The 23,279-nt window shown below is 39.7% G+C and overlaps 1 protein-coding gene across 6 annotated transcripts in view; it reads left to right on the top strand.

The window, feature by feature from the left end:
* Positions 1 to 732: 732 nt before the first annotated feature.
* Positions 733 to 23,279, top strand: part of ZNF280D (zinc finger protein 280D) — a 36,421-nt gene continuing 13,874 nt past the window's right edge. For 2 of the 6 annotated variants that reach the window (XM_027736898.2, XM_039390048.1), the window contains exons 1-10: positions 4,530 to 5,919; positions 9,846 to 10,201; positions 11,568 to 11,685; positions 15,169 to 15,278; positions 16,933 to 17,162; positions 19,157 to 19,314; positions 19,804 to 19,904; positions 20,001 to 20,147; positions 20,732 to 20,866; positions 22,325 to 22,569. In XM_027736898.2, coding sequence (XP_027592699.1) covers positions 5,718 to 5,919; positions 9,846 to 10,201; positions 11,568 to 11,685; positions 15,169 to 15,278; positions 16,933 to 17,162; positions 19,157 to 19,314; positions 19,804 to 19,904; positions 20,001 to 20,147; positions 20,732 to 20,866; positions 22,325 to 22,569 — 1,802 coding nt within the window. In that variant the 5' untranslated portion in view covers positions 4,530 to 5,717. The other 4 variants (XM_039390050.1, XM_039390049.1, XM_039390051.1 and 1 more) reach the window with 4 other exon arrangements.

The following is a 23,279-nucleotide window of genomic DNA, read 5'->3' as shown; positions in this document are numbered from 1 at the left end:
GTGGTACCAGGGTATGAGGCCCAGCACATGGCCATGTGGTACCAGTGTGTGAGGCCATTCACGTGGTGGTGGTGGTAGTGGTGGTGGTGCTTTCCTGGGGTGTGAGGCCGGCACATGGCAGCAGTGCGGTACTGCGGTGTGAGGCCTGCGGTGTTCCTGCGGTGCTGTACCGAGGTGTGCTGCTGGCACGTGGTGGTGTAGTCCCTGGGTGGTACTGGGATGTGAGGCTGGCAGATGGCAATGCTGTACCAGGGTGTGAGGCTGACACGTGGCACTGTAGTAGCAGATTGTGAGGCCAGCACACGGTGGTGATGTGCCGTCAGGCTGTGAGGCCAGCCCATAGTGATGGTGCTGCAGTAGAGCGTGAGGCCCAGCACAGAGCAGCGGTGCAGTATCAGGCTGTGAGGCAGCACATGGCGGCGATGCAGTACTGGGGTGTGAGGCCCAGCACACGGCGATGATGTATGGGGTGTGAGGCTGGCACACGGCAGTGTTACACCGGGGTATGAGGCCGGCACACAGCAGTCTTACGCCGCGGTGCTAGGCCGGCACATGGCGGTGCTGTGCAGGGTGTGAGGCCCGGCACATGGCGCCGGCCCCGCCCCTCCGCGGCCCCGCCCCGATCTCGGGCGCCGCGGCGTGTCCGACCCGCAGTTCCCGTCAGGCAGCGCGCGGGGCCGCGGCCGCCCCCGCCTCCCGCCCGCGCTCCCCCGGCGGCGGCGGCGCTGAGGTGGCGCCGCGCCCCGGTGAGGTGAGCGAGGCGCCTCCGCCGGCGCTGCCCCATCCCCCGCCGGCCCGGGCGGACGGGAGCGGCGGCCCCGCCGCGGCCCTTCCGATCGCAGCACGGTAAGGCCAGCCCGCCCCGTGCTCCCGGCCCGCCCCGCCGCGCTCCCCGGGCGGCGGGCGCGGCGCTCGGCGGCGGCGGGCGCGGGGGAATTGTCGCCGGCGAGACCGGCGCCATCTTAGGTCGGAGCGCGGCCTGGCGGCCCGGAGCGGGGACCCCGCGCCTTGAGGGTTCCCCCGGGCCGCCCGCGGGCCCCGCTGGCACCGGAGGGCTCTGCCCGCGGGGGCGGCCCGGGCAAGGCTCGCTCCGCCCGGTCCCGGCCGTGCAGGGCCCGCCGCGGCCCCGGGCATTGGCGGCGAGCGCGAGGCTGCCGGCCCGGCCTCCTTCCCGCCCGCCGCGGCTCTGGCGTGCGGCCTCTCCCGAACCCGCGCCCGCAGCCCGAGGGCCCCGCGGTCACCCGGCGCGGGGGGCGGGACGCGGGGCGGGCGGGCGGGAGCGGCAGCTGCTCCAGCGCCCTCGGGACTCGGCTTCTCCCCCGGCCTGGCACCGCCGCGGCTTGGCGGTGTGAGCTGCTGGCGGGCTGGCACAGGCCGTATTGCCCTTCCCTAGGCGGAGCTTGTGCCTTCTCCTGGCAGGGAGGGCAGCGCTGGCTGTTGAGGTTTGGGTTTGAGGGAAGTTGTTTTACGCCGTGGCTTTTTACAACGTGCAGGTGCACTTTCATCTTGGTCATTGTTTCTTCGCTGCTGAAACAAATGCAGCGCTCAGTAATAGCCCAGTTGTTTGCAGACCCGGGGGTGCTGTGGATTGCACACCCTTCGATAACTAATGTGGTGCAAAGTCATGTGCCTTTTTGGGAAGTTGTCTGAGAAATATAACGTGGTGCCTACTGTGTGATCTGTGTTGTAAATAAGACAACTTTCCTGGGCATTTGAAGTGTGGTTATTAAAGAGGAGGAAAACATTATTTGAGTAACTCACAGATAATGGCCATGTGAGGAATGGCTGAGGTCACTTGCTCTGTCCAGCCTGACAAGGAGACTGAGGGGAGACCTCATCGAAGTCTACAATATCTTCTTGAGAGAAAGAGGAGCGGCAGACACTGATCTTTTCTTTCTGGTGACCAGTGATAGGACCCAATGAATGGCCTGAAGTTGTGTCAGGGGAGGTTTAGGTTGGATATTAGGAAAAGGTGCTTCACCAAAAGAGTGCTTGGGCACTGAAAGAGGCTTTCCAGGGAAGTGGTCACAGCACCAAGTCTGCCAGAGTTCCAGAATAGTTTTGACAATGCTCTGAGGCACCTTTGGGCTGTCCTGTGCAGGGCTAAGAGTTGAACTTGATGATCCATGTGGGTCCCTTCCAAGCAGAATATTCTATTATTTTATAATACTGTTCTGGAAAGATGACCAGGCTAGTCTGAAACTTCCAGGTTAATGTAAATGTCCTCACTCTTTAAGCTCACTACCAATTTCCTATCAGTGATATGATTTTGGTTGTTTTAAGCTAATCCAAAGAAGTATTGACTATTGGAAGGCTCAATTAAGCTTAACAGTGGAACAGATGAATTGCATTTGAAGTAATACATGGGGCATTTGCCCCATGATTTTCTGTAGTACTGATTTCTGTCCATCTTCAAGGCACTCTTCTACAGTTAATGAAACGTAATTGCCTTGATAAGGACGTCCTAATTAGTGCTTTTAATACAGTTGTTTCATCAGAAGTTTATTGCTGCTTTGTGTAATGATTTCAAATTTTCTCTCTGTCTTGTATCAAGTTGTTAGTTCATCACTTTTGTAAGAACTAAAATAGCGTACCAGGGACTTGTGTTTTTGCAGGTTGTTGGTTATCCGTGCCTGCCTAATGAACTTTCATGGCTACCCTTAGTTTTTGATGGAAAGTTGCCTTTTAAAACAGTATCTTGGTATAGTCTAATGATATTTTAGAAATGTTTTAAAGAACTTGTTCACAATTTTGACACTTTAGCCTACAGTAATGATTTAAACACTTTCTTTGAGTATGTACATATAGCATTTCATTGGAGTTTTGGACCTCTCAGATTCATGGCCTACCCTTAAGGAAATGTGTGTACAAACACGTGTACATGTTTATGCGTATTAAAAAATGAGGAAGATTAAGTCTATTGTCAGTAGGTTTATTTTTCTTATACTGGTGCCTGCACCTCCTCTGGGAAGTATTGGAGGAGAGTGGGGGAAGGATTCACTGTTGGCTTTGTCTTTGAGAGCGACTGCCAGCAGGACTCCTAGAATGCGTTTTCTACATTAAATAAGCTAAAAATTTGGAAGCTACTTGTGCTCTAAAAATGGATGTAGATATTTACTTTGGCAGTGGAGACCATTTGCAGGAGCCGTTCCTGCACACCTCCCCTAATCAAATCCATTTCCCCTTACTGCAGTTTTAATTGTTCAGGCCACAGGTTTTTTGACCTCTCAGTTGTTAGATAGAACTGTTAGTGGGCCAGGTTATTTTTAACCTGCCCTAGTTCATGTCAGAGTCTCGTGCAAAGTTGTGCTAGCACAACTGAGGAAGCAGTGAAGGAGCAGGGTGGGAACTCATTAGGCTGGCCTTCTTCCCAGGAAAAAAAAGTCAGTGAAAGCTTGGCTTCAAATTATAGCATTAAAATTAAAAAAAAATCAGGTTAGAAGATGCAAAATTAATCTTGATATTTGCCTTTTAAAAGCTGCCCTGCATTTTGATTCACCTCTGAGAATACCTTAATGTGTACCTCCTGATTCATAAAATGAAATGTGAGGTGTCACCAGTTGGTGTCACTTTCTAAAAGTCCATGCCTGTTTTATCAAATTACTCTTAACTATATTTAAGAAAAAATTCAGCTGCATTATAGTGTAGATGAGGTTATCACGTCTCTTGCTAGAATTCTGCTAACATACAGATTGTTTGTGCCTATTTTGTGTTTTAATATAAAGCATTGTCTGAGCACGTGTTATAATTTATTACTTTTTTCCCCCAGAGGTCAAATAAAACTACATTTTTAAAATAAAAACACAGCTCATTTATGTTGTCAGTTCCATAAAAGAAGTCCCTGAGATAGTCCTTCCTTTTGTGTTGAAGTCTATTAAACTTTGTGTTATTAACAAAAGAGGTGTTCTAAAGAGTGTCTTTCTACAGGGAAGAAAAAATTAGAGAGTTAGGCTTGATTCTCTTTGCCAGACCTGGCACATGGCCTCTGTTGTCTCTGTCAAGTGGAAATTCGCTTCATAATCTTCCTCTTTTCCCAGTACAAGAGTCTACTTTAGTGTCCTGTTCTCTTCTTTCCCAGCACCATGGCTAACTCCAAAAAGCTGATGGAGGAAGGAAAGGAGCACAGCTTTGCTACTTTATTTTGTTGCAAGCCTTAACATGTACCAACACCAGCAGCCCCATTCTCATACAGAGGATGATTCTGCTCCCTTGTGATGAGCTATTACAGACTAATTATTTCCACACTCCATCACCAAATCTACCAGCTCATTACTCCTGTCCTGAAATTGTCTTCTCTCAGATATTAGACAGTTTTCTCACTGTGTCTGTGCTGAAGACTTACATTTTCAAACTCTTGATGGATAATGAGGGGTGTTCTTATTTTGCATAAGTATACTTTCAAGCAAGAAACTTGTCCAAATGTTTAGTATATGTGTTGCTCTTGAAATATTTTTAGAAAGGAGAAAATAAGGGGAAATTGTACAGAAAAATGTGTTCAGTAAACACCCTCTTCATCTTGCAAGGTAAATATTTTAAGAAATATCAGCTTATGATATGAATGTAATCTTGATTTTGTTACCTTATGTGAAATATTTGATAGTCTTTGCTGACATAATTGTGTACATTAGTGCTGGTCTGATGCCCTGGCTGTTGGGTTCAGGGAGTTAAAGGGTCAGAGAACTATCATTGCCTAATAGTAGGAAGTGAAGCTTTGTCAGGTAAATATTGCATCACCACAAGAGTGAGGGAAGTATTGTTAATGGTTTTTGTTGGGAGTAGCCTGGTAGTAAGACTAGAAATATTCTTGTACTGATTATGGGCTTGTAAAAGGAACTGTTGCTTGGATATTCTTCACTTTTTGTCAGAGCAGTCTGATGATGAATTTAATGTGCTTTACTGCTCATTGATTAGAAGGAATTCTTGACAGAGTCACTCTTGGGTTCCTCATGCAAAACTGTATTGTTTCCCTCTGATTTACAAAAGAACGAAGACATTGAATTTTGTGAAGCTCCATGTCTTAGGCAAGCAAACGCTGTTGTTATTGGATCCTGCCCCTGGTTGTTGCTGAGACAGCCCTGTGGTTATATGAAATTAGAAATGATCTTATTAGAAATTAGATTATTGATACAGTGTATAAAGAAACAGCACAGTTTCTTATTTATTGTGTTGTTCAGAAATACTTTCAAGATTGTGTTAAAAGAATGTGAAAAGAAAGACGAAAACTTTATTGGCCATCACAGTTTATTTAAAAAACAAATAAACTCAGTTGCGATAAGAGATGTGAAGATAATTTGTTAAATTCCAAAAGCTACTTATTTTTCATTACTATTTTTGTACATGGCTTTTCTTAGTGCAAGAGGAAGTCTGATGACATCCATGCAATATTTTTATCAGGTCCTAATTGACAATGAGAACGCTGCAGTGTGTTGTGGGTATGGCTTGGGGTTTTTGCTGCTGTGGAGCTTTTTGTTTGTGGCTTCTTTTTGTTAATATTTTGTGGGTTTGGGGGAATTTTGTGTAAATTTTCTTTAATACAAAGATGAGAATTCAAGAAATTATCAAAATGGCATCAATCTTTGAAGATCTCCTGTATCAGATCAGATTGAACCTGTACAGAACACGGAGAGGGAGGGAGACCATTGTGTGGGAATTATTGACAAGTGCAGTGTTCTTTACTCAACGGTGAAACACTTCATGAAAGTAGTGAATGTTTTGGTATGTGTGATTTTATTAATTTTTTTCTTTTTTTACTGCCTAGTTCCAAGATGGCAGAATTATTTATGGAATGTGAAGAAGAGGAGCTGGAACCATGGCAAAAGACGGTGACAGAAGTGGAGGAGGATGACGATGACGACGACGATGATGATGATGAGCCAATCTTTGTTGGGGAAATCACAAGCTCGAAGGCAGCTACTACATGTAAGATAACTTTTTCATCATTTAAAACAGATATTTCAAGGTATTGAAAGTTAAACTTAGTTTGAAAAAGATAGAATTTTTAACAGTAAGACTTAAGAAATTCTACGTCCTAAAGCTGTACATCTCTGTCATGCTGAAAATAATAATTCTTAGGAAATTCTATCCTAAAACCCAGGTTATGCCCAGTTCTATTTATGTCTAACCTTAGTTCTCTGGAGTCAAAACAAGGACATTGGGAGGTTTTAGCATTAACAACATAATTTCAAAGTCAGTCTATATGATGCTGAAACCATGCATGCAATTGCTCTCGGTATAGTTGGTATTTAGTTACGTAGTTGAAAGTGTCTCCCCGCTAAAAGAATGTGCACGAATTCGAGTTTTCTTGTTACAGTCACTTTTTTTTTCTCCACCCCATCTTTTGTATGTTGGTGGACACCATTCTGACAAAACCTGGGTAACTGTCTTAAGTGTCTCTAATAAAAGCGCAATCTGGAGAAGTGATTAATGTGAAAATGCTAGAAGCCTGTCTGGGAAGTAGGAGATATTTGTTAATCAGTTTACTCATCCCTTGTGAAATAGATGTTTTTTCATCAAGTTCTGTGGTTTTCTCCTAACGCAGGCAGTGCAGGGAGTGAGGTTAGTTGGTTATGCTGACAGCAGATGTGTCAGGATTCCATTGTTTGTCTATGCTTGGGCTTTGGCGGGTAAGTAAAGAAGAACTGCTTTTTTGTTAGTTTAATTAATTTTAGTAATGAACCTTTTTGATTTCTGCGTGCATCCATTTGGTAGTCAACTGTGAAGAGGTTTGACCTGATGTTTCTCTAGCAGTCAAATACACGAGACGTTGCCTGGTGAGGTTTGCTGCCCTCAGTTTGTGCCTCATCTCTCCTATGCTTGTATCCAAGATTTCCAGAGTTGTTTTCTGAAAGTGTATCGTTTGCAGTGGGGAATCTCAAGACAAAATGTTAAACTAGGCTGTCAGTCACACTCTGCTGCATGGATTTTGGAGCTGTTAGTAACTTTTCAGTCAGTTCACAATGCTTTCATCTTGCAACTTTTTTACTTTGTTGCTCACTGGGATAGTTTGTTGCTTCTTACACTGGATTGAAAAGGAGGAAAATGACTTTTTAAATATTAAAGAAATACTGAGGCTGATATTAAAGTTCTTTCACGTGAAAATAGTTTTCAAGGGTGAATATTTTAAAAATATTCTGCATATTCTTAAGAATTTGAAGAATATTTTAAAATTATTTTAATAAGTTTTCTGCAGTTACAAACTTCTAGAAAGACTGAAAAATACCTTTACTGTTTTCTGGAAGGTCCAGAGACCTCTGGATTGCTGTTTATATTTGGCAATAGGTCATGGCATAGAACAATTATTAGGGCACTTGGGCATATGTTGGATCAACAAATATGCCAAGATTCATTGCAGTTGTTTTAGTCTCAAGATTCTTTTGTAGTCCAAGGGTAGAAGTAGTTCAGGTGAAAACTATAATTTTGGTATGGTTCTGTGAACTTGAAGGACTTTGGTAAAAGGTAGAGACTTGAAATGTTTGCATCTTACTCTAGTGCTGTCCATGCACAGGTAAAATCACTTATGGTATAACTTTTTACTTTGTCTCTTTTCCTTCCCTCTCCTCAACTTTCCTCTTTGTAATCTTCTACTTCACTATCAAAAACAGCTCAGAAGGAATGACCTCAGTTCTTCTCTGGCTTGTAAGTAGGACCACCTGGCAGCAGTCAGGCTTCAGTTTGTTATCGGCGACAGGCAAGGCACTGTGAACTCAACTTGGCTTATCACTGCTGAGAGTGTACCTGAGAAAGCTCCTGTCTGATCAGATGAAAAACTGATGACAAATGGAAACTCACGTGTAGTTCTTAATTTTTTTGAAAGTATGCAGTGCATTGCATTTTCTTAACCTTTTCCTGACAGTGCAGTTAGCAGTTTTTGTACAGACTGGCGTGGGTAATTTGAAGGAAATAGTTAAAAAGCCAACTTAGACCTGCTGGCACAGTGTCATGTAGAATCAAGTGCCCCTTCTGATGTACTGGAGCATTGTTTTGACTGAGATGAAAAGTAATTCACACTTTGTTCCCTTTATCATTTCCTGCAACTGCTCCTTTTTCCTACATTATGCCTCTTTCTTGCCTTCGTTTTCATGATGGTACAAACCTGTAATTTGTTACTACTTTGCAATGTTACTGGGTGTGTCAGCTTTCTGCTGCTTCAGTGCTCTTTTACCTAAGCAGGACAAGTAACACTTTGATGGAAGAGGGAAAACGGCACATCAGGTCTATGATTAATCAGTTGAGTCATGTAAAAGTAGTCTATAATTTCAAATAACTGACTTCTTTTACTGCTTTTTAAAAGCAGTAAAATCTGCCTCTGTATTTTAGGATGTGAATTGTGTGCACATCATTGTCTGACTATACTATGTGAGACATATCTTTTTAAGATACCTTTTTTTTCTTGGAGGTAGATAATGCTTTAGTTTCATTTCACTCTGGAATTCAAATGTGAGGTATAGATTTATTAACAAACACAAAATGTGTGTGTTGAGCTAAATCCTGAACTAATTTAATCCTTGTTCATAGTTACTGCTGTGTTGAAGTAAAAATAGTATTACTATTAGGGGATGAAATTTTGTTCTATCTTAAAAAATGCAAACCTGTTCGAATTTGTTGGTTGCAGCTGCTTTTTATTAGTATGATCTAAATGCAGGTGGCAGGTGATCTTCTGAGCTCCACTGCTATTAGGTTTACCTGTCAACTGGAGAAGTGTGTAATAATGAGCTGTTGCTCGTGGAAACAGCCTTAAGGTTGTTAAACACAATGTGTAGATAGTCTTAAGATCTATTGTTTGAAAACATGATGTAATTTGACCCTGGTTTGAGAAGTAACTTCAAACCTTGGTGGTTAGATACTGGAGAATCAATCTAATTTCATATGCATATTTTCACAGGTCAGAGCACAAAACTTGTCAGCAACACTAATGGAGAATCTGGGAGTTGAAAAATATTTTGATTTGATGAATATTTTTGTAACTTTCTGGGGTGATTGGAAACCCCAGACTAAGACATAAAAAGTCAAGGAATATCGGTGGCATTAGTTAGGGTGTAAACATGAAAATTGAAAAATTCCCGGTGTTTCTGACGAGCCAGAACTCTGGACACAGATTACCAGGCAGGATATGTAAGGAAATTAGTTCTCTTGTAATGCAATTCCAGCATGACTCCTTTGGTTGCTGATCCGTTTATTTTCCTTTCACATTATAAAATGGATATGGTGAAGTCTAAAACCGAGTTTGTCAGTGCTGTATTTTCCTGTTAATACAGAAGCAGGTTGTGTCATTACTGGTTTAGAGAAAATACTTCCTTTAGTGTAGCACTTTCTGGTATTTGGGAACTTATGATGTATATGAGAAAGAGAAGTAAATAAATGCACTATAATTAGCAAAGTTAAATGTTAATGAATTTGTTTGTTTGTTTGCACTCTTATTTGTGTGTTGTCTGCAAGAAAAAAACCCCTGAGATTCTTATGTGAACTAGCTTAACTGAAGAAGAGTGGAAGAACATACCTTAACTTGTACATATTATAGTTTGTTTTGCCAGGTATTTGTTTTAGGAATAGTATTCTAATTTATAAGTCAAACCTTGGTTGGCTTAATTAGTGGATATGAATGCTACTTTTAATTTGAAGAGCAATGAAGCTGTTAATATATTTGCAATTAAGATAAATGTAACTTTTGACAGATATATTGAGCAGAGTCAAGCTCAGCTCATCACGAAGGGGGGTACAGGATGGTGCACCCAGCAGAGGTACTTTATTGTCCTAATATGGCAATTAAAAGCAAACAAATCCACAACACTTAGGAAACATTTGACTGCAAAATTGCCTAAAGATAACTTTGGAATCCTTTGCAACAGGTCCAGTTACTACATTCAAGACCGAGAGTCACCATTATGCGCCCGCTGCCTCCAGCCCCGGTGCCGTGCCCGTTCCATCCGTCTTCCAGGCTGCACCCAGACCTCTGAGCAGCTCGGGAGCAGTGCAGCCACTGTCTGTACAAGTGAATGTTTCAGGAACTTCACAAACGCTGCAGAGACCAGTCGCTGGATGTTTATCAACACAGCAGCTGCCTGGGTCAAGTTCTGGAATAACACAGCCTGTAACCATTCCAGTGACAACACAGCCAGCATCAAGGAATATCACAGTTCCTGCAGTGGCTCAACCTGTGTCCAGGCCAGAGACTGGAACAGCACAGCCTGTGATGCTCAATCAGGTAAATCTTCATTCACTTAACGGGTACATTACTTTTGAATAGATTAATGAAGAACATACTGACTCAGTCTAGTGATTTGGAGACCTGGACTAGGTTATAGACTGGCATTATGTAAAGCCATAAAGATTCTAGGACCATAACCTCGCACTAGTAAATTAAAATGTGTATTTGAAAATACCAATTTGCCAGACTCAAAGATGATAACTTAAGTCACAGTAAAATGACATTAAATGAAAATGACATTAGAGAAATTAGTACTGTTTAGGTTCTTTATGTTGTTTGGAAAAGTGATGGAAATTCATTCTGTAAATTCTGCAGATTTCTTCGCTCAGAGATGGATCCTCTGTATTGATAAATGAATTTAATTTTTAAATAGCTTGCATTTGGTGTGTAAAGTAACTTAGTGGGTTTTCTACCTGGTTTTTACAGTGCCTTGCTTGGCCTTTTTGCTTCTTAAGAGAATGCTGCAGTGGTACCTCCTTGGGGGCTTTTGCATTTTGATTGGTGTGACAGTTGTGAAACAGTATGGTGAGGAGGGTTTAAGCAACCAAAAGTTGCAGGACCAGCAGGTGAAACAATTTGGCAACATATTTGTATTGCTTGAAAAGCCCCAGGGGATTACTTTCCTAGATCACGTGTCACTGATCTTCCTGGATTGCCACAGAACCTTGAAAGTTGACCTGAGGTAGTTGAGTTAGATGCTGTTTTCGTTGCCTTATCTGTTGGACATATGTGAGAGAGAAAGAATGAGGATTAAAATTCCCTATCTGTATGAGGTGAACTATGATGTGATACCTTTATTGAAAAGAATTGACACTGAAACTGCTTAGGCAATGTGCCTGTAATATTAGCTTCTACTGTCAGGTTAAGATGAAGCCTGACAGTGGCACCATCTCCATTGGCCATGCAACATACCTGTGGTTGTCCCAGCTGCCTGTCTTTTGGTGTAAATAAAAATCATGCAGCCTAATGGATTCTGCATTTGCTGAACAGGGCAGTCAGTCTGAATGAACATGGTTAATTAGACCGTTAAAAGAAGAGAATTGGCTGTTCTTCTTAAGACCCGGGGCTAAATCATCGCTGATGGGTGGCTGTATTTTAAGAAGAACAAAATAAAAGCAATGCAGTGTAATCATTGCCTGTCAACTGGTTAACTGGATCTCTGGCAACTTCATTAGGAAAGAACTCATGCTTTCCAGTTTAGAGTCTTCAGCAGTTTATTGATAGCTTGCAGAGAGAAATGGTGGATGTGGGAAAGCAGCTTAGCTAAATCAGTCATGTTTTTAAAATAAACCCTTTGAAGTCTGCAAGTAAAAAAAAATATTAAACCTCCAATTTCTTTTCCTTCTTGAAAATACCTTATTAGGATTATATTATGGATTCTCCACCAGATGCACCAGATAATACATCTGATATACTGTTTGGTGTGAGACAGAACTCGGGAGTTCCACAGTACCAGCCTGGGCCAGCAGTGAATGTAACAGGTGGGTGTAACTGTAGTTGTTGTTAAGAGAAAGAAACAACCTAATGTCATTTCATTGTAGTGCAGGTCTTTTGGTTATAACTTTAAATAGGATTTCTGGAACATAGTATAACTACTTTTTTCTTTCCCCCTGTGGGTAACTTTGTATAATGTTTGATGAAATAATCTCTGGAGCCTTGTGTTGTCAGACTTTGCTTTTCAGTGCTTTAGGCTGACTGTAATATCAAGAGATGTCATCTTACAATGCTCTTATAATTCATTTTATGCATCTTATAATGGGAAAGGGCACTGCCAGATCCACTGTAATTTTATTGACAGGTAGAGGTTTGTTTCATCACTCTTGGGCTTGTGGGAATAGGAGTGACTGTAAACAAGAGAGGGGCTGTGAAGCACCTGGAGAGCTGAATCTGCTGGGGGGGTTCTCTGGGGTGATGATCTGGATTTCCTGACTGCTATAAGCAGGACTTGGATAGGATCAAAAGGATCCTTTCTGAAAAGGAAGAGAAAGGAAAAAGAGTATGTAGTTTGACAACTAAAATACTTTTTTTCAACTAGCTAAATTGGGTTTCAGCAGTAAAGAGTTAACCTACTTAAAAACAAACAAAAAAGTACCTTTTTTGTGTGTGTGTGTGTCACAGCAGATGAAGGAAATTTGAAGTATAAAGTGTATTCAGTCTTAGGCTGTAACTTGGGACTTCCCTCCTCTTTTTTGAAGGATTATACTTTTGTAGTAATTACCCAGAGTCCCATTACTGTGTCTGTAAGTTCTGGAGGACAATCCCTGCTGATTCTCCCACGAGGTAACAGGTCATATACAGGGAATGGCCTGACTGGTCACACTGACAAGTTATGTAGGACAGAGTGAGAGCTGGTTTATTCTGCTTCATGTGAAGATTTTGCATTTTTAGTTTAGGCATTCACTCCAGATACACTACTGACCTTCACTGATACGGATTTTCTTGCCTGTGTCCAGCTATTTTCTTAGTCTCATTGTTATCTTACTGGGTTAAATAGCTTGTTAAGTAAGAAAAGGGTTTATTTCTTGAAAATGGTTCAGTATTCCAGCCCTTGTTCTCCGAAGAACAGGTATTAAAGTTTAATTGTTTGCGTTTTTTGTGGTTTTTTTTTAACTTAGGGGACTTGCTTGCATACTTGAAAATTATTTGTAGTAGTCTCTCATTGAGAAAAAAATTAAAAACATCAATGATTGTAATTCAAAACATCTTAAATGTACCATACTTGGTGTATGTTTATTTCTGTAAGATGGCAATAGGACTTAAAACTTAAAAGTTTTTTAATTGTGGATTGAAACCTGAACATTTTTATGACACAGAAGGAAAATTTAAGATACATTTGATTTTGCAAGAAGGAAGTGTCTGTGTATTTTGTGGTTTAGCTTGCTTGGGGAGGTCATGGAAGGTGCTTATGTTCATGTTCATATGTGCCAAAGCCTACTTTGCCTGTGTTGGTGCTGTGCTTCCCTAATTCATGTGCAGCACTGCAGGCACCAGACATTCTGGAATATGGTATTTAAAAGGAGAATCTGTAACTTGAATATTCCCAGAAAGCCACATTTTACATACAACCCCAGTGCCACCTGACCTGCAGAGAAGAGTTACCAATGCTCTTACTCTACTTCTTTGTTAGTGCATTTAGCAAGATCCTTCGGTTATCTTTTCTGTATTATAGGCTGCAGCACAATATCTATTTCACCCAAAACAGGGTGAAGGAATATTTTTGCTGTAATATTCAAGTTACAGCCACTTCCTTCTGGCTGCTGGAAAAGGGTCTGATAGCAAACCAGCTCCAAATAAGACAGGCAAAAATCCCAAATCTGAAATGATTCCAAACAATCAGTATCACACTGTAAATAACTCCTCATTTTAACAGTACAGGAGAGAATGCATCTTGGAAATATCAAAAGTCAAGAATCCTTGCCTATAACAATCACTGCAAAGCATCTTTTGGCTCAGAAGAAAAATGCACCCAATTATTAAATACTCTAAAAGAGCTAGACTACCTCTCTTCTTGCAAGGAGGGAAAGATCTTTCCAGGAAAGATCTCTTTGAAATCTCCCTTCTCCCCTGCCATTACTATTTTAAACTGCTGCACACACTTTATAATAGTCACAGTACAGGCAGAAGGAAGTGGCTGTAACTTGAATCCTACTCACTGAGAACCTCATTTTGCTGAGTTTGTCTCTAAGCCATCCCACACTAGCACAGCAATTCCTAGTCTGCCCCAGAACCCGGTGCTGAAGCACTGCAGAGCACGAGATTTTGCTGCAGAACCCGTTTGCTTCAACTCAGTTTGCCCGTAGCTGTGACGTGTCAAAATGTTTCCAGACTGTGATAGTGAAGACTTGCAGCACTGTTTTGTGGGACATCTCTTGCATGGCCATCCCCTCATGTGAAGGACTTGCTGCTTAATAATGATTCTTAGCAATACTGTTGTTTTAAGGAAAAACACTGTCTACCTTATGGACTATGCAAGACTAATTCTTTGTAAAAATGTATAACAGTTTTGCATCGTTGTCTCTTGACTCATAGGCTCATTCCCTTGTTGTAAGCTGGATGTGTTTGTGTGTTTATTTTTGTTACATTTTTTCATAGCCCTGACAGGGACTCTACTGTTGAGATGTTACTTTTCCTGTGTTTAACTTTTAAACTTTTTACTCAGTCTGGAGTCCTCCAGATCTGTGAATGACTTGAGAATGCAAGAGAACTTCATCTGAAAAGTGGCTCTTGTTCTGGTGGTTTTTGACAGTTTGGAGAAAACTTGAAGCTTGGGTATATTCGTTGAAGTTTTAGGCTGATGCAAAGTTTTAATACCTCTCTTTTGCTCAAAAGGTATTAATCATTTATGTTGATAAGAGAGGCACCATTTCCTTTCATTACTGGGAGTAATTAGTAATTTAGAGGATTTATTCTCTAGGTTCTCCAAAGACACCTTTGCTCAACAGGAACGATACATTTGAATAGGCCTAGATTCCAACAACTCTCCAGAGAGAAATAGTCTCATGATTGAGAACCAAATGCTGAAATATTTCCAAAATCAGTTATCTGAACCCTACTGTGATGATGATCAGGTCATAGCATATAACAGGCTTTGCATGTTCATTTGAAAATTAAAGTTCTTAAACCCATCACAAATCCATCCTATCCAGGGTGTGGTGGGATGCTGGTGCACAGAGTGACTGCTTTGTCTCTATCATGTTACCTTCACCTCCTCCTATGTTTTTTCTTAGTTTGTTGCTAAGATTTTGTAAAAGTTGTTTATCGGTGTATATCAAAGAGAACAAACTCCAAGATGGGGGAAAAGGAAGAGTAGTTAAAAGATGGTTGTAAAACCTTCCTTGTGGTTACTACAGCTACGCTGATGGAATAGTTTTCATTTGAAATAGAGTGTTTGGTTAGAAGAATAATAATGATAAATCGAGTATTTTGTTTGAATTCTGAATCTTCACATATTTTAAATTTTACAGGGACAAATGCTGCATCGAGCACCATTAAAAATGGAGGACCTTTTCCACGAGCTTGTCCAAAGTGTAATATTCATTTCAATCTTATGGATCCTCTAAAAAATCATATGAAGGTAAAATATTCTGGGGCTGGGAGACATTAGAACAAGCCCATGTGGGCTTCTGTTTGGTTATGCAAGCATGCCATGTTTTGATATGAAGATCGTTTGGCTTCTGTCTGGGATCAACCAGAGCCAAATGCTCAGTGTCTTGCAGTCATGGAGAGGAAGACTGGAGTAGGGGAACTCTAAATCCTGCTCCTTTTTGCCTCATTTTTCCAATGTGATGAAGGTAAGTGTCTATGATAATAGACAGCCAGATGACCCACATCTGTGCTAGATCACTACTGACACAAAGATGACAGTGTAAACTCACCTTTTTATCTTGATATGTCACTTGAAACATCAAGATAAAAATACTTGATACTTGACAGATTAAAAAAGTTAAGATGAGGGGAAGAATTTCATTTGTAGTTCATACTTAAACACTGTGAGAAACAAAACTGGTAGAAACTGAGCATCACTTGTCTGATTATAAAACTACTTGCTATTGTTTCTGGAAACATTGTTTCCTGAAAAATATTTAATATCATTTGGCAAAGATCTGTGCAATTCTCAGGCACATGTATTCCATTTCAGGGGGCAGATAATGGCTTTGCAGTTTATACAGAGTATGAACTACTGTGTAATAGAAATCTGTGAGGATCTGAATTACTGTTACCACAGATGGTTCTGATTTACAGGATCACCATACCCTGAATGGTAGTTACTTTTCTCTTCAGCTCTGAAACACAATTAAGAAATGTAGATAAGTGGAAAAAAACCCAAGGGTTTTATCTTTTTGTAATCATTATTTGTTCAGAATAGCTTTTGGACTGAGTACATCAATGGAGTGAAAGAACCATTGAAGAAGTGTGTTTATTTAGTATTATTTAGTTAAATTTTTAGTTGAACTGTATGGGATAAATATACTGAGTTACATTTCCATGATAGGAAATTAACTCCTTACTAGTAGGCTTATAGAAAGCAGTCCTGCACAATAAAAACCATTATTCAGCAGGAGAAATTCTGTCCTCTGAAATATTCTAATTTTGTGCACTGTTATAACTTCATAGTACCTTCTTTATGAAGTACTTCATACATTTTAAGTCTTAAGTTCCGTAGTATCTCTATTTGGCCAAGCATTCCTTATGTATACTTGGACAGAAAGAAGCTTGAACAATGTGTATTGTGTGACTGAGAATTTCTGAATTTTTTAGTAATGCTGGAAAGAACTTTTGCAGGTTTCAACATGTGTTCTCCCCTAAGAAATAAAAGATAGAACTTTACATTAAGTTCTCAATAAACTTATGCTTGTCAGCAAAATACTTGCATAAAAACTGCTTTTCTCTTCCTTGTTGATGAAGTAGAAATTTTTCTCATGAGCGAGGCAACACTGATATTCTGGGGTTTTTTTATTAACTTTGTCTTACATGAACCTATGAGAATCATCCTTTTCCAGTTTTTATAATGTGTAGTGGTTTATTACTTGAACATTACATAAAGATCAATTATTGTTTAAAATCATATGAAAATATGACTAAGGCTGGTGTATCAGAGAACTGAGCTTTGCATCTAAGTGTAGTGAGTGCCTTCAGTTTTTGAAATGCTGTTGTCATTGATGCAGTTTGGTAAGAGAGACTGACACCTTTGTCTCTTTCTGTCTCTTCTCCTCCCTGTTTGCCTCCAGTATTGTTGTCCAGATTTGGTAAATAACTTTTTCCCAGCAACGATCAAAACAGAATGTTTGAGCACAACAAGTAAGATTGCTGAATCTGAGAAAGGAAAGTTGATTATGTTAGTTAATGACTTTTATTATGGGAAGGATGAAGGTGACACCCAGCAGGTGCAACAGGAGCAGAAGACTCATACGACATTTAAGTGCATCAGTTGTCTCAAAGTTCTTAAAAATAACATAAGGTATTTGAACTCACTTCCTTAATTGTTTTTTAATCACAGCCCATAGCAGTTTCATGTATTAAAAATTTGTGCCTCTGGAATAGAGTTCTCTTCTTCCTGAAGACTGATAATATTGAATGACTGAACAGAAACTGAATTAATTTTTACTTTGCATGTGTGGCCATAACTCGGAACATTTTACAGATTAGAGTACAAATTTTAGTGGTGCCTAACATAAACATAGAGATTTAATGAGAGCAGTTGTAGGACTTTGGGGTTAGAAGGGGCAACACAAAGTATTTTACAATTTGCCATCTGGATTGATGGTGATACTGGTGGATGCGAGTGTTAATTCCCTCTAGGGATGCACAGTGACTAATAGTCTGTGGTTTACTTATGTAACATCTGTTATTTTGATGGAATAATTTTACTTCCAAATGCTGAAAAAAAAACTTCAGTAAGCTGTTTTAGCAGGTAGACAAGTTTGTGTCATCGTTCCTTTGGAAGTTAAGGTCACTGAACTTTTTTTACGTGCATTCTTCAAAGGAAGCTGAAGCAGCAGAATGTAAAACTAAAAAATGGACTATTGCTTCAAAGGGCACAGTCTGCAAGTTAAAATGAACAGGTTTATGCTAACATTAGACCCATATTATTGAACAAAACAGAAGTTTTGTGTAATTAAAACAATGAAATCTGCTATTAATCATTAAGTATTTTCTACTCAGCATTATATTGTAAGCTGTTGGTGCTATGGTGCCTATGGGTTCCACAGCAAGTCATTAAAAATGTGTGAGCGCTTTTTAATTTCTCTAGAGTTGATTTTACCATATTAATTATTACTGCAACTTTGTAGCTGTACTCCATACTTCTGTAACTTCAGAATTTTTATTCCAAGGTATATTTTGCACCTTTAACTATTTCTGATGGACAAAATAAATACGTAGTACCTTTCCACTTCAAGTATAAGTTTTTTGGGCCTTAATTCAGAAAACCAAAAGTGGTTCCTCATGGTAGTCCCCTGCTTCCTTTAAGTGGTTGAACATACCACTGCAATACTTTTCTGTTAAGGTAATAAGCAGTAATAGTGCCAGTTCCTTTTGTGTGGTTAGGTACCTGCATAGCTTCAATTGGCTTTTTTTTTTCCTTGTTTCTTTTTTTTAATCAGCTGCTTGATATTAGAAGCTTGAGCTCAAGAGACTATTCTCCTTGCTCATTTGTTTTGTCCAGTTCCAAGGTCTACATTCCTTTTGTGACTGTGACCTACATTTAAAGGTTCCTCTGGCTGCACTGAAATGAAGCACATTGACAATAGAAGAGTTTTGGAGGTTTAACAGTAGTGGCTTGTGCAGCAAACCTTGTGCTGCTCCACCAGTAATGGTGACCTGCTGTGCTGTCATGGGTGCCTGGACTTCTCAGCCAGGATAGGTTCCTACTCCAGACAGGTGGACAAATTAATGAGGAAAAGGTGCTAATTTGAAGCAGTAACATACCAGTTTCTCATCCTCTTTTGACATCAGCTGCACAATGGCATTCTTTGATAACTGTCCTTCATAATTCAAGTTCAGTCCTAAATGCTTTAGACAAAGAAGGCTCCTGGAACCCTGCCAGGTTTGAATGGGTGTGGCTTTACATAAAGCTGTCATGTCTAAATTGCAGATATATTCTTGCTACTTAATAATTTTTAGCCTAGCTGCAGTTATACTTGTTTCAGAATGTGGCTTTGAGACTGGTGATGGTAAATGAAGTGTCAACATATTGTGTTCTTGGTGTCTTTCCTTAATTCCCTTTATTTCAAGGCAAAAATATTGTCTAAGTAAACATGAAAAATGTAATAGATTGCTTTGTCTTAAAACATGTTTCACATATATTGTATGTTCTTTAAAGTCAAGATTTCTAGTCAGCTTTGTCCTTACAGACTAAAGTTTCTAAAGAATCCTGTACATCTTGCTTGTGATACGTCACATATAGCAAATGTTAAAATGTTGGTTTTTGCACCTGTTCACTATAATTTAAAGGTTTATGAACCACATGAAGCATCACTTGGAGCTCGAGAAGCAGAGCAATGAAAGCTGGGAAAGCCACACCACGTGCCAGCACTGTTACCGGCAGTTCCCCACCCCGTTCCAGCTGCAGTGCCACATCGAGAGCACACACACGCTCTACGAGTCATCCAGTAAGTTGGATCAGAGCCCCTTGAGTTTTTCCTAAGCCACAATTTTTAGGGATTTTCTGACTTTTACTTTGCTGGTTTGTAAGTTCAGAATAAAGCTATTGTACTTAAAGAACAATAATCTTGAGATTTCATATAGGAACTGAGCTTTCCTTCAGTTTGTTTTTTTTTTTTTAGGCAAGCGTGTGTGCAAAAATATGTATTTTAGAAACCTTTTTGCGTTTTTTCCTTGTTTGTTTTTTTTTTTTTCTTTGTTTTATTTTAATTTTTTTTTTAATTGAAAGCTTTACTGCAAGAACTTATGTTGTTTATGACCCTTGCCTTCCTGGCTTTCTGAAACTGTACAGGGAATTTCTTCTAAAGAGTCGAATAATATTAGATTGCTTTACCTTTAAAAATATATACAATTCACATATATGTATGTATCATGACTTATCTATTTATGACCCCAATCAAATTTTTACTTTTTATCTTGTTTTTCACTTTTTCTAGCCATTTGTAAAATCTGTGAACTATCCTTTGAAACAGAGCAAGTTCTTTTGCAACATATGAAGGATAATCACAAGCCAGGTGAAATGCCATATGTTTGCCAGGTATCTAAGTGACTGTTTCCTATTTAGATTACACCACTCCCCTGTCTCCCCTGTCAATAAACTTTTAACAAAAATAGTCAACCTTTTTTATTTTAGGTGTGCAGCTACAGATCCTCAGCTTTTTCAGATGTAGAATCTCATTTTAGAACAGTTCATGAAAACACAAAACATTTGCTATGCCCATTTTGCCTCAAAGTAATTAAAATTGGAGCACCATATATGCATCATTACATGAGGCATCAGGTAAGCAGATGATTTCAATCCTTAATGCTAGAAAAAATGCTAAATATATGTATGGGATCTCCCTCTGAAAAATGAACCTCAACTGATTTGTATGGTTGTTACTGTATAAGAATAGTTAATAAAATATGTTAGAAGAATTTGAAAAGTCTTTAAGGGAATTGTTAGACTTTGTCATGTTCTTGTGTGGCAGCATCTCCCTGTTAAAAAAAAAAATCTCTGAATATCCTTAAAAGAATCTTTTTGCTATTTGGGTTCTTCATTACATTGTAGTGATGTGTTCTGCTGTTCCTGAGGTTACTAGCAAACCTTTCACTAGTACAAATAAAGAAGAAGACAGTGAAGTACTGTGTCTTCTTGTAACTGGAATCTGATTTCTCCTCCTCTTACTAATCACGCTGCCTTGCATTTTCAAGCATTTAAATATTCTCTCTAATTCCTACACAGTGTCTTGTCTTTGTACAGTATTAGAAGTTTGTTCAGTTGAAGTTGTAAAAACAGGATGAGCATTGCTTGAGACAAGCTAGTGCTAGGGTTTTGTTTATCATGCCATCCGTGCTTACTATAGCTTGTGTTATGTCTCCCAGAAAAAGGGCGTGTACCGCTGCACTAAATGCAGACTGCAGTTCCTAACCTGCAAGGAAAAAATGGATCACAAGACTCAGCATCACCGAACATTCAGGAAACCCAAACAGTTAGAAGGCTTGCCTCCTGGGACAAAGGTAAGTGTCCATACAGGAAAATGTGAGGGGACAAAGAAGAAAAAAGAGGAAAGGCTGGAATAGAAAGAAGTATTTTTCTCCTTTCTTTTCCAAAACCCGGTGTTTGGGATTGGTTTTTGGTTGGTTTTTTTTTCCTCACCTCCAAAACTAAAACTCTAAAAAATACTCCTGTTGCAAGAATTACCAGGCACAATTTATGGTTTCTTCTTGGTGATTCCTGGTGTTGCTTTTTGTCCCATTGTTCCATACATGTGTATGGCAGAAGTCCAGTTAGAGCTGCAACTTTCTTGAGCTATTGCTTGGCATTTATCCTTTCTTGAGCTAGGGATGCTTCTGCATCATTTCTAGTGAAAGGTTTTCGACCTATGGAAATATGTTGGCAAAAAATGCAAGACCTACTTTTCCACAGACAATACATGCTTAAAGCTGAGTTCACCAGGTCTTCTTAGCTTCAGCATTTGAAGGGGTTGGGGGAAAACTTGGGTCCCTCAGTAAACTTAGGCCACCTTTAAATCATCCCTTGATTTCTTAAGAAGAAATTACTTAGACTAGGATTTTCTTGTAGTTTGTGAGAGTTTTTCCTGCAGTGTTTTAATGAGATGTTGAAATATATGTCCTTTCAGTTGCAAGGAAGAAGAAAATTTACATTTTGATCAGCTCTTCATAGTTCATTTGCTGTAGAGTCAGGAAGGGGAAAATGAGTGCAGTTGATGTTGATTGTGTTGCTTGGCAGAATGAATGTAAAGCACTGATTCTGTACTCTGTGACAAACCCTCAATTTTCCAAAGATTTCAGAGTCTTCATGATCTAGCAAAAGCTTAGGTTATGTTAAAATTTTGGTGTTAGTAAACCTTGACAGGATGCACGTGATGAGACTGAAGAGCCTGGGAACAGGTTTAGAAGATGAGATGCTTCTGAACCATGAGTGTGGGTAAGAAGTACGACTGTGAGTGAAAACTCAGGAACCAAATTTAAGGGCAAGACAAAGGAGTTTGATAATGCCAGAAGAGAGGTCAGAAACCAGAGTTAGTCCTGGGGGTTCTAGGATGAGTAGCAAAAATACCTGAAGGAAGTAGAGTGGCTAATCCTGAGGCAACAAGACACAAGACTTTTGTTAAATCCAGGCACTGATGGGATTGCTTGGTGTTCTTCTTAGAGGGCTCATTGGCCTGACCCTTCTGCTACATTTTTTTTGTTTTAAGAAAGTAGGATGTAGCCAGTTGCAGGTCTGAAAAGTGTGTTTTTGTCATGGCTATTTCCACCAAAACGAGCTTTTTAAGCATCCAGGAGGCTATGGACGTTACCTGTAGTCCAAAAGTATTTTCAGTGTTTTGTGTTTTTCAAAGTAATCTTTACTCAGCAGAGTTTCTTATGCTATGATTTCTGTTCTTAAGTGTATTAAGCTTTGAGACAAATAGAAATGGGAACTTAAATCTAAATTTTCTTTCATACTTGCAGGTGACTATTCGAGCATCTCTAGGATCTCATCAGTCAGGATCATCAGCTTCATCTTCTATTAGTACAAGCAGTTCCACCTTTCAGTTATCACCTAAATCTAAAACCACAACCACTAAAAATCATAACAAATCTAATACAAATAAATCAAGAGGAAAATCAAAACAAACTACATCAAAGAAACAAAATGCATGGACCAACAGCAAAAAAAAAAAGGAAGTTACAAATATAACATTTCATCATCTAAGGTAAAATATTAGCATTAAATCTGTCTTTAAGTATACTTTGAATATAAATGATCATTTAATTGTCCTTTGATAACTTCCAATACTGTAATACAGATCTGACCCCTCAGGTTTGCAGAAAAAGCAGATGCATAAACTTTCCTCATACTGGTACTGTGATTAGAATTCAGTATCTTCATTCACCAATTTTAGTGGTGGCAAACCACTTTGTTATGAAGAACAGATGTTCTGGAAACTTCTCTATGCTACATTTAGAATTTTTCTCTGCACAGAGCCACAGACTCTTGAAATACTGACTCATTAGGCAGATTTATGTTTAAAACTGACCTGTGGAGGGGAATACATCTGCCTGGGTGTTCTCTGGAAGTTTTCTTATGGAGGGAAAAATATTTTTCTTGTTCCTTTTTATTTTTTTTGAGTACCTGTTAGTTAAAAAATTAAATCCTGTCTGTCCTAGGAGATAACTTATTTTGGGGAGCTAACAAAAAATAATCAAGAAAGTAAGGCACCATTCTCCTAGTAGCTTGTTTTTATCTTTGCAATTTTGGGGGGGTTTGCTGTCCTTATGTTAATAATTACATGGGTGTTTAATGACCAGAATATAATTTTATTGGCTAAGGTAAGTTAGCAGTTTTCTTTGTCAGAGATGTTGCTGATTTTCACAGTGTGTAGCTGTAGGAGACATCCAAAATCAACCAGTGAAATTGGGGAAG

This window comes from Pipra filicauda, unplaced genomic scaffold, assembly GCF_003945595.2.
Source record: "Pipra filicauda isolate LSUMZ 115617 unplaced genomic scaffold, ASM394559v2 scaffold7_size6619720_pilon, whole genome shotgun sequence".
Taxonomy (NCBI): domain Eukaryota; kingdom Metazoa; phylum Chordata; class Aves; order Passeriformes; family Pipridae; genus Pipra; species Pipra filicauda.
This window is presented reverse-complemented; position numbering and strand designations above follow the sequence as displayed.